At 37.8% G+C, this 9,513-nt stretch overlaps 1 protein-coding gene across 1 annotated transcript in view; it reads right to left on the bottom strand.

The window, feature by feature from the left end:
• Nucleotides 1-13: 13 nt before the first annotated feature.
• Nucleotides 14-9,513, bottom strand: part of LOC102815307 (membrane-spanning 4-domains subfamily A member 4A-like) — a gene marked incomplete at its 3' end in the record, with an annotated part of 22,068 nt that continues 12,568 nt past the window's right edge. Inside the window, exons 2-3 of the mRNA XM_006875033.1 lie at nt 4,388-4,546; nt 14-118 (exon numbers count right to left, since the gene is read on the bottom strand). Of these exons, the coding sequence (XP_006875095.1) occupies nt 14-118; nt 4,388-4,546 (264 nt within the window). The remainder of the gene's footprint in view (nt 119-4,387; nt 4,547-9,513) is intronic.

The following is a 9,513-nucleotide window of genomic DNA, read 5'->3' on the forward strand; positions in this document are numbered from 1 at the left end:
GCCCAATACTCACCCCATTACCATAGTTACAACAGGCTACTTTGCATCCAAAGGCAGATAGGGACACAGCAATGCAGAACTCCAACACGCTTAAAACAAGCACTATACCATCCATACCCTAGGAACAAATTCATAACAAAGCAACATGAAGACAGCAAGTTCCTAACACTGATTCCTGATGACAGGACTCAGAGACAAAAACATTAGTTAGGGATAGGAAAACTGTCTTTCATTGCAGCTGCACCTTGGGTCATGTCTTGGCCTGCTGAATGTCCACTTATTCTCTCACTTTCTTCATTGATAAAAATAAATAAATAAAGTTGCCCCACCCCCCAACACACACTTCCACTACTTTGCAGTCCTAACATGAGCACAGAATGTGAAAGTACTTGAAAAGGAGGGGAAAGGGTTCATAAAAGTAATTATCATCTTAGTCCCTTCAAACACTAGAAATTTGATATAGTGGATGATTTCCGATCTCCATAATTACAGGTAGAAAATGTTCTCCCTAAAGAGGTCTGTGTCCTTATCCCCAGAATCTGTAAAGATATAAAATTACCTGGCAAAGGCTGCTAAGCAGCTAACTTTAAGATGGAGCAATTTTCCTGAATTACTTGGATGATTCTAGTGTAATTTATAAGCATTATTATAAGTAGGAGGCAAGAGTTAGAGATTTAAAGATGCTGCATTGCCAACTTTGAAGATAGAGGAAGGGACCATAAACCAAGGAATCCAGGTAGACTCTAGAAGAAGAAAAAGACAAAGAATAAAGTTCTTTTCTAGAGTCTCCAGAGGAAAAAACAAGACAAAATCACAGGCCTACTGAAATATGAATTTTAGCCCAATGAAACCCATTTCAGACTCCCAATCTCCATAAATTCTACTTTAATTAATTAATTTGAATAATTAAATACATGTGGCAGTATTTTGCAACAACAATTAAAAACTAAAGTAATGTTCACCAAAAGAGTCTGTCTTTAATCCATATCCTAGGTTAACTGGTTTTAGGTTGAATCTTTAACCAAAGCACATGGTCAGATTTGTGGGCCACTGTGAAGTATTCTTATGTTTAATAATTTCACTAAAATGATGCCAGGGAATCTGTGTTGAATCATTCATTCTCTCCTTACATTCTGTCCACAGGAATAATCCCTCCACTCTGGAGGAACCTATGGATAAGGGGCTCAGGATATAACACGGACTCAAGTGGACCTGGAAAATCCTTGTATTTATTATTTATTCACTCATCCTTTGAACAAACATGTATTCAGTAACCTCTGTATTTTGAATACTGTAATAAGTACTGAAGATATAGGGGCAAATAAAACAGAAAATGTCCTTGTCCTCAAGAATTTCATTCAAAGTGGTTAATTGGAGATTACAAACTTTTTTCTGTAAGTAAAAGTCAATATTTAAGGTTTTGCAAGCCATAAGTTTTCTACTGTCAGTACTCAACATTTTTCCCATTGTAGCACAAATACACCATTGACAATATATAAATAAATGGATGAGGCTGAGTTTTATAAATTAAAATAGGTGCCAAACTCTATTTCCAATAAAAAGTAGCAAATAAACATGCATACATTTGAGACAAGTGGAATTGTGGCTTTTCTAGATCAAGTATTGCTGATCATTGGCAATTTAATATGCTTCTAGATGCTTGTGGCATGGTAGGATAAGTACTGGACTGTTAACCCAAAGGTTAGCTGTTGAAACCCACCTTCAACTCTTTGGAAATCCTATATAGGGTAAATATGAGTTGGAACCAACTCAAGAACACTTAACGACAGTGATGAACCCAGGTAATGCACTATCTAACCTCTCTTTTCTACAAAAGTTTTGGCATTTCCTAACTTTTTCTTGTATTCAAAGGTAAACTCTCTGGTCCTTCAGAAAGCTAACTTTTGGAATTGGAATTATGATGATGCTGATGATGCTGATCTGTTCCCATCAAGAGAATTAGAATTCCCTAAAGGTAGGAACATGATCTCTTTTCCATGTCTCCTAGAGGACTGACTCTAGAACTGAGCATACAATGTGAGTTCATAGACTCATGGGCTCAAAGTAATCAGTTGAAAAAAATACCTGCTGCTTCAGATTCCAGACAGTTACTATGGATGTGTTCTGGTGTGATGATGGGTACAAATATATCTTCACATAATTAATAAGAATTCATGATGTCTTCCGGAAAAATGTGATTGAGATAAAAGCAAAACCAGCTACATAATTTATAGGACCAAGTGAAAAATGAAAATGTGTTGGCTTCTTACTAAAAAAAATATTTCAAGACAGTGATAGCTGAACATTAAACCATGCACAGGCCCTGCTGTGAACAAGACCCTGTGCAGATACCAGGAAACCCATCCTTATTAAGTTAGTCAAGTACAGATTTGGTCCCTTTCATTGCCCTCTTATGGTCTATTAATGCGGGACACTTCAGAAAACGAGCATAAAACATTCTTCTGACTGACAACATGGAACAATAGTAAATAACAGAATGAAATTAGAGACAGGAGGTCCCTGATTTAAACCCTGCTTTTGCCAAACTTTAACTGTGCAACCTCAGAAAAATGTGTTAAATTCTCTGAAGAAGAGATTAATCTCATTTCATATTTTGAATGAGTGGCAAGAGATAAACTTGTTTAAAATAGAGAATAATAAATGCACTTAACAAATTTGCCTCAAGGGGTTAATTTGTTTAAGCATGTAACCCTCAAAACATAGGTTAAGTTGAGAGTGAAGCAAAAGCAATGCAATCAATTGGTCTGTATAATAAATTAGGAATAATACTGAGGACCAAATTTAGCAGAGGATAGAAGACAATGAGAATAAAGGTGGGGGACTATAAAGCCTAATGGAAGGCTTGAAGATTACACGGGGCAATGATCACAGAAAACTCAATGGTGTTGAGATTGGTCAAGTGATTTTTTAACAATAAATATTTAATTTTATGTTTTAGTTTGTTATCCTGTGCTGCAAGAACCAATTTTGCCCGTCCACCCTACATACACACACTTATCCCATAATCCAAACGTTCAAGAAGTTTTGCTACCTGCAAAATCTTTTATGCGATTGTTTTAGTTCCCTAGTGCTGCAGTAACAAAAATATATATTATAAAGTCCAAAAATGTATACCTCACAGTTGTAGTGGTTAGAAGCCCAAATCAACTAAGAGAGGAGACTCTTGTTGGTAGCCCAAAGTATTCCTTGGCATTCCTTGGTTTATAGATGAATTATCACTTGGAATTTGACTTCCCCCATGTGTGGAGTCCTGATGTGGCGCTGTGGGCTAATGCATCAGACTGTAAAGTCATTTGAATTGCCAGGTCGGTGGTTCAAGCTCACCAGCTTCTCCTTGGAAACTCTATACAAGGTCGCTGTGTGTTGGAATTGACTCGATGGCACTTAACAACAACAACAACTATGTGTGTGCCTGCTTCCCTCTTATAAGAGATTACTAAGAGGGTGTAGGACACAAGCCACTGTGGTATGGCTTTATCAACATAAGAAAAGAAAATCCTTATTTTCATATGACTTGAACAATTTTGTTGTTGGTGGTGAGTGCCTTTGAGTCAATTCAAGCTTAGAATGTTCCTGTATTAGGTTTCCTAGGAGCGGCTGATGAGTTTGAATCACTGGCATTGTGGTCCAGTACTTATCTTACAACACCACACCAGGACTCCTAAACATGTTGTTGTTGTTGTTAAGTGCTGTCAAGTATGTTCTGACCCACAATGACCCTGTATATGGTTTCTAAGAAACAGCTGGTGAGTTTGAACTACCAATCTTGTGACTTTATGGTCCAATGTTCACAAAATTCACTCCATAACAATACTAATTTGGACAATACAGTTCATTGAGGCCAATAGAACAGAAAAGTTGTAAAATACAGAATGGAGATTGAGGATTTGCCAGGAGTAGGATGTTGGGCATAGAAATGATGAGCCATGCAAGAACACCTAGAGATGTTGAGATGGACCCTGGGTTACTCATCACTTGTAGGATAATAATCAAGGCAATTTTACTTTATTCAGACAACCAAGTTAAGTCCCTCAGGAGCTCAGTCAAGACACCCTGGAGAGACATGCACTAGCATCTAATCATAGCTGTGACATTAAACAAGAAAAGGATCCAAAGGGTTCAACACTCTGCTACGTAGTGGTACTTGATAGATATGAGCTTTCTTTTCCCATTTTGTCTGATCACATACAGAGAATAAGCAAGAAGAAATGCCAAATGTGGCCCTGACTCTTTAATAAAAATTTGCCTATTTCTCAATCACTTCAAAATTATCTAGACATTAAAGAACGTTGATTGGTATTTTTGTTAGACCAGGAGTCCTATGAACTGCTTCTACCACAGTACCCACTAAGGAGGAAGCACTCACCGTTAAAATGGACACAATCATGGTGCATTTATCTTGCATATTATCATGGACACAATGAGAATAATGGAATGGTGTATAACTCAGGCTGATAGAAGTTATTATGATCCCTGAGGCAGCCAAGACTGAACTGATGATGTTCATTCCTAGGCTACTTCCAACCTAAAAATGAATGGAAATCTATTAAATAATTTAGGGATATCAAATATGCCTCCATCCTTCACACCCACTATTTCTCCCCAACACAGTCACCTCCAGATATACTATTCCAATGTGACTCTTTCCTTATTAAAAAAATAAAGAAAACACTACACCTGTTACCATTGAGTCCATTCTGATACATAGCAACCCTATGTGTTACAGAGTAGAACTTCTCCATTGGGTTACTGAATTTATGTTTTAAATTTTTTGATGTTGTTAAGCATATGCACAGAAGAGTATATATCAATTCATCAAATTTTTATGTACAATCCAGTGACATTGATTACATAAGCTTTGCAGCCAGTTTCACCCTCCTTTTCTGAGTTTTTCTTTCACCATTAACATTCACTCACCAGTCCGTAGGGTATCTACCTAATTATTGAGTTGCTATTGCCACCATTATTCCATAACGATAATTCTTAAAGGAGCATAATGCTTAAGGCAAACATTTTTAACTGTTGTTGTTTTCAGGTGTCCTCAACTTATGTACAACTCAACAAAACATTGCCTAGTCATACTGTATACTCACAATCATTGCTATGTTGGAGTTGATGTTGTAACCACTGTGTCGATCCATCTCTTTGAGGATTTCCTTTTTTTTCTCTGACCTTTTACTTTACTAAACACCATATCCTTCTGATAATATGTCCAAAGTACCTCAGATAATGTCTTACCAGACTTGCTTCTAAGGAGCATTCTGATTACGCTTATTCCAAGACAAATTTGTTCAATCTATGGCAGTCCTTGGTACTTTCAATATTCTCCATCAGCATCATAATTTGAAGACCTCAATTCTTCTCTGTATTTCTTTATTCATTGTCCAGCTTTCACACACATATGAGGTGATTGAAAATACCGTGGCTTGGTTCAGGCACACCTTGTTACTCAGAGTGGCATCTTTGCTCTTCAAGACTTCAAAGAGATATTTTGTACCATATTTGCCCAGAGCATTTTATCATTTGATTTCCTGATTGCTGTTTCCATGAGTATTGATTGTGGATTCAAATAAAATTAAACACCTAACAACTTCAATCTTTTCTCCAGTTATCATGACTTTGTTTATTGACCCAATTGTGATGAGTTTTGTGCTCTTCATTTTGAATTGTAGTCCATATTGAAGGCTGTATTCTTTAATCTTCTTTAGTGAGTGTTTCAAGTCCTCTTCTCTTTCAGCAAGCATGATTGTATCATATGCATATCACAGGTTGTTAATGAGTCTGCCTCCAATCCTGATGTCAAGTTCTTCTCTGTATAGTTCAACTTCTCAGATCATTTGTTCATCATAATGATTGTTTCAGTATGGTGAAGGGAGACAACCCTAACACACACCTTTTCTGATTTTAAATCACACAGTATGCCCTTGTTCTATTCATATGATTGCTTTTTGATCTATGGACATTTTCTGTATGAGTGCAAGTAAGTGTTGTAGAGTTTACATTACTCATGATGTTATTCATAATTTGTTATGATCTGCACAGTCTAATGAATTTTTAGTAAAACATGGGTAAGCATCTTTCTTGTATTCTCTGCTTTCAGCCAAGATTCATCTGATAACAGCAATAATAGTCCTCATCCAATGATCTCTTGCATTTCTGGAAGTTAATTATAAATATGTTGCAACCATTGTTTAATTGTCTTCAGCAAAATCTTATTTGCATGTACTATTAATTATATTGCTTGATAATTTCTATCTTCTGTTTGACTTTTACTAAGCACTGGATTCCTAAAGTTGGTAATTTAAACCCACCAGCTGCTCCTTGGAAACACTGTACAGAATCACTATGAGTCAGAATTGACTCAAAGAAATTTAACAACAACAATGACAAAGTTAAACTATGTTTTTGGTTTTAAGACCTTGTAGGATTTTATTAGCTGTCGTCTTTGCAGAGGGAGGTCTGTGGCTTGTAAGATTAACACTGGACTATGAATGACAAGGTCTAAGTCTACCCACTGCTACATGAGATAAGAATTTCTGTTCCCACAAATATATGTTATTGTTGTTAGGAGCCATTGAGTAGACATTGACTCATAGTAACCCTATCTATGTACAACAGAATGAAACATTGCCTGTTCCCATGCCAACCTCACAATTGTTGCTAAGCCTGAGCCCATTGCTGCCGCCATCTTCTTTTAATGTGTTCTGCTCATTCAATAGTTTGCCCAAATATTTCTTCAAATATTGCAAGCTGAAATGTGAAATTTTTTCTTCAGTTTTGTCAGCATGAGAAATGTTGAGCATGTTCTGACATTTTCTTCTTGAGCTGCCCTTTAAATTTTTCTGTTCAACTTTTTTACCACCTCACGTCTTCCATTTGCTTTAGCAGCTCTCTGCTGGAGAGCAAGTTTCAGTATCTCTTTTGACATCCATTTTGGTCTTTTCCTTTTTTCTTGTCTTATTAATGACCATTTGCTATATTCCTGTATAATTTTTTAAATGACATCCCACAACTCTTGTGGTCGTTGGTCATTAGTGTCTAATGTGTCAAATTTCTTCTTGAGATGATCTCTAAATTCATATGGGATATGTTCAAAGTTTTATTTTGGGTTTCATGGACTTGTTTTAATTTTCTTCACCTTCAGCTTGAACATGCATAGAAGCAATTGATGGTCTGTTCCACAGACTGCCCTTGGCCATGTTTTAGCTGATGATATTGAAGTTATTCATTGTATCTTCCCATAGATGCAGTCAATTTTATTTCTGTGCATTCCATCTAGTGAGGTTCATGTGTATAGTCATCTTTTATTGTTTAAAAGTTGTTTTAAAAAGGTATTTGCACTTCCGGCACTTCCCTGACCAGGCAGCACATGTACGCAGGCTCTGGAGAAAGTGTGTGTGGTATCGCACAGGGGAGGCCCCCGCCTGGTAGACAGACAGCCTTTGGGCAAATGTAAGACTTTAGCCTTCAACATTATGAACTTGCTTTTTTGTAGGATCAAACTGCTGGGGAGTTGTGGGCATTTTGAGCTTCCGCCCACCTGTACCGGCTTGCACTAGGTTCCCGCTCTGTGGGACTGCGCCCGCCCACTGCAGAGCTTGGAGTACGGGGCTTGAGCGGACCCGTTTGGAGGGTGGGCACACCCAGAGAGCCAGTGGGGCCACAAGAACTAACATGGTCCTTTGCGAGGGGGGGGCCTCATTGCCACTGGAGGAGTTATCGGTGTGGAGATAGGGCGGGACAGGTGCCCACGGCACAGGGAGACAGAGAGAGGCATTTTTTGATGTCATCAGACAGAGATGCCATCAGCCTGTAGCCACTAACCCCGCCCTCCACCCCCTCTGTCTTCGCTAGACCCCTGCCCAACCTCTGAGGCTCAGGCCTGCCCATCAAGGCACAAGCCAGCCCAAGCTGAGGTGCCTTGAGTTGGTTTCTAACACCAGTAACAAGGCAGTCCTGCTGTGGCTCTGTGGGTTAATGCACCAGACTACAAAGCCTTTTGAACTGCAAGGTCGGTGGTTCAAGCTCACCAGCTGCTCCTTGGAAACCCTAGACAGGGTCTTTGTGTGTGTGTGTGTGTGTGTGTGTGTGTGTGTGACTAGAGACTGCCTTATTCAATCTTGTTGTTTTTTCTGATGCTGAATTCTTCTTCTTTTTATATTTTTTTCTTTCTCCCATCTTTTTTTTTTCTTCTTCTTCTTCTTTGTTGTCTTGCTTTGTTTTCTCTAATTATCGCTTTTGTTATTATTTTGACTAGAGACTGCCTTATTCAATTTTGTTGTTTTTTCTGGTGCTGAATTTTTCTTTTCTTTTTTCCATCTGTTTTTTTTATTTTGTCTTGATTTGTTTTTCTCTCATTATCCCTTTGTTTTTTATTTTTGTTTTGGTTTTGTTTTCTACCCGACTGGTCTTGTTTGGCTGTCACAAAGCCTCCCTTCTGGTATCAGAGGACTCTTTGTCTCCCTACATTACACAAAAAGAGTCAGCAACTGCTTCCAAATAGCCAAGCTGCAATAACACTTTATAAAACACCAAAACCCAGGCAAGAACCAATACCAGCTGACATATACCAAGGAAGCAGGCAACACCTGTAAAGTTACTCTGAATTAAGCAATAAGAAGATTGAAAAGGGAAGACCACATCCTGACTACATCTTCCTGGAAGCAATGAGAAAACATAAAAAATTACCAAAATACATACTCAATTAAGTATTAAGGCCACAGATTAACATTAAACATGTCCAAGAAGCAAAAGCAGATGACCATATCAGCACATGTCCAGAAAAAAAGATAAAATATGTGAGATAAATGATCCAGAAGCAGATCTGGGCTCCATGCTGAAAGAAGGTCAGGCCTTGGAAATGCCTGAGAGAAAATTCAGAAAAATGATTATAAAATGTTTCAAAACACTTTACAATGATGATGAGAAAAATAAGGAAGAAGTCAGGAAAGTGCTACAGGAACAATCAAACAAGATAGATACAGCATTGGTAATAATCCAAAACCTACAGAAAGAGGTCCAAACAATCAATAACAAAATATCAGAAATAGGAACTACTCTGAAAGGGTAGAGGAGTAGAATAAATGAAATGGAAGAAAGAATCAGTAAGCTGGAAGACAAGTCTCTCAATACCACTAAGATAGAAGAACAAACACAAAAAAGGGTAAAAAAAAATCGGAGGAAGGTCTAAGATTCATGTTGGACAACATGAAGAGGAATAACCTGAGAATTATAGGCGTTTCAGAACAAGAAGAATCTCACAAGTCCACAGAGGAAATAGTCGAAGAACTACTGGAAGAAAATTTCTCTAACATCATCAAAAGTGAAAAGATAAACATACAAGAAGCCCAACGAAGTCAAGGAAGTGTGGACCCCAAAAGAAAATCACCAAGACATATCATAGTCAAGCTCTCCAAACTCAAAGACAAGGAGACGCTTCTGAAAGTAGCAAGAGAAAACAGAAGGGTCACATACAAAGGCAAGCAAGTCAGA

The sequence above is a fragment of the Chrysochloris asiatica genome, unplaced genomic scaffold (assembly GCF_000296735.1).
Source record: "Chrysochloris asiatica unplaced genomic scaffold, ChrAsi1.0 scaffold00310, whole genome shotgun sequence".
In the NCBI taxonomy this organism is placed as follows: domain Eukaryota; kingdom Metazoa; phylum Chordata; class Mammalia; order Afrosoricida; family Chrysochloridae; genus Chrysochloris; species Chrysochloris asiatica.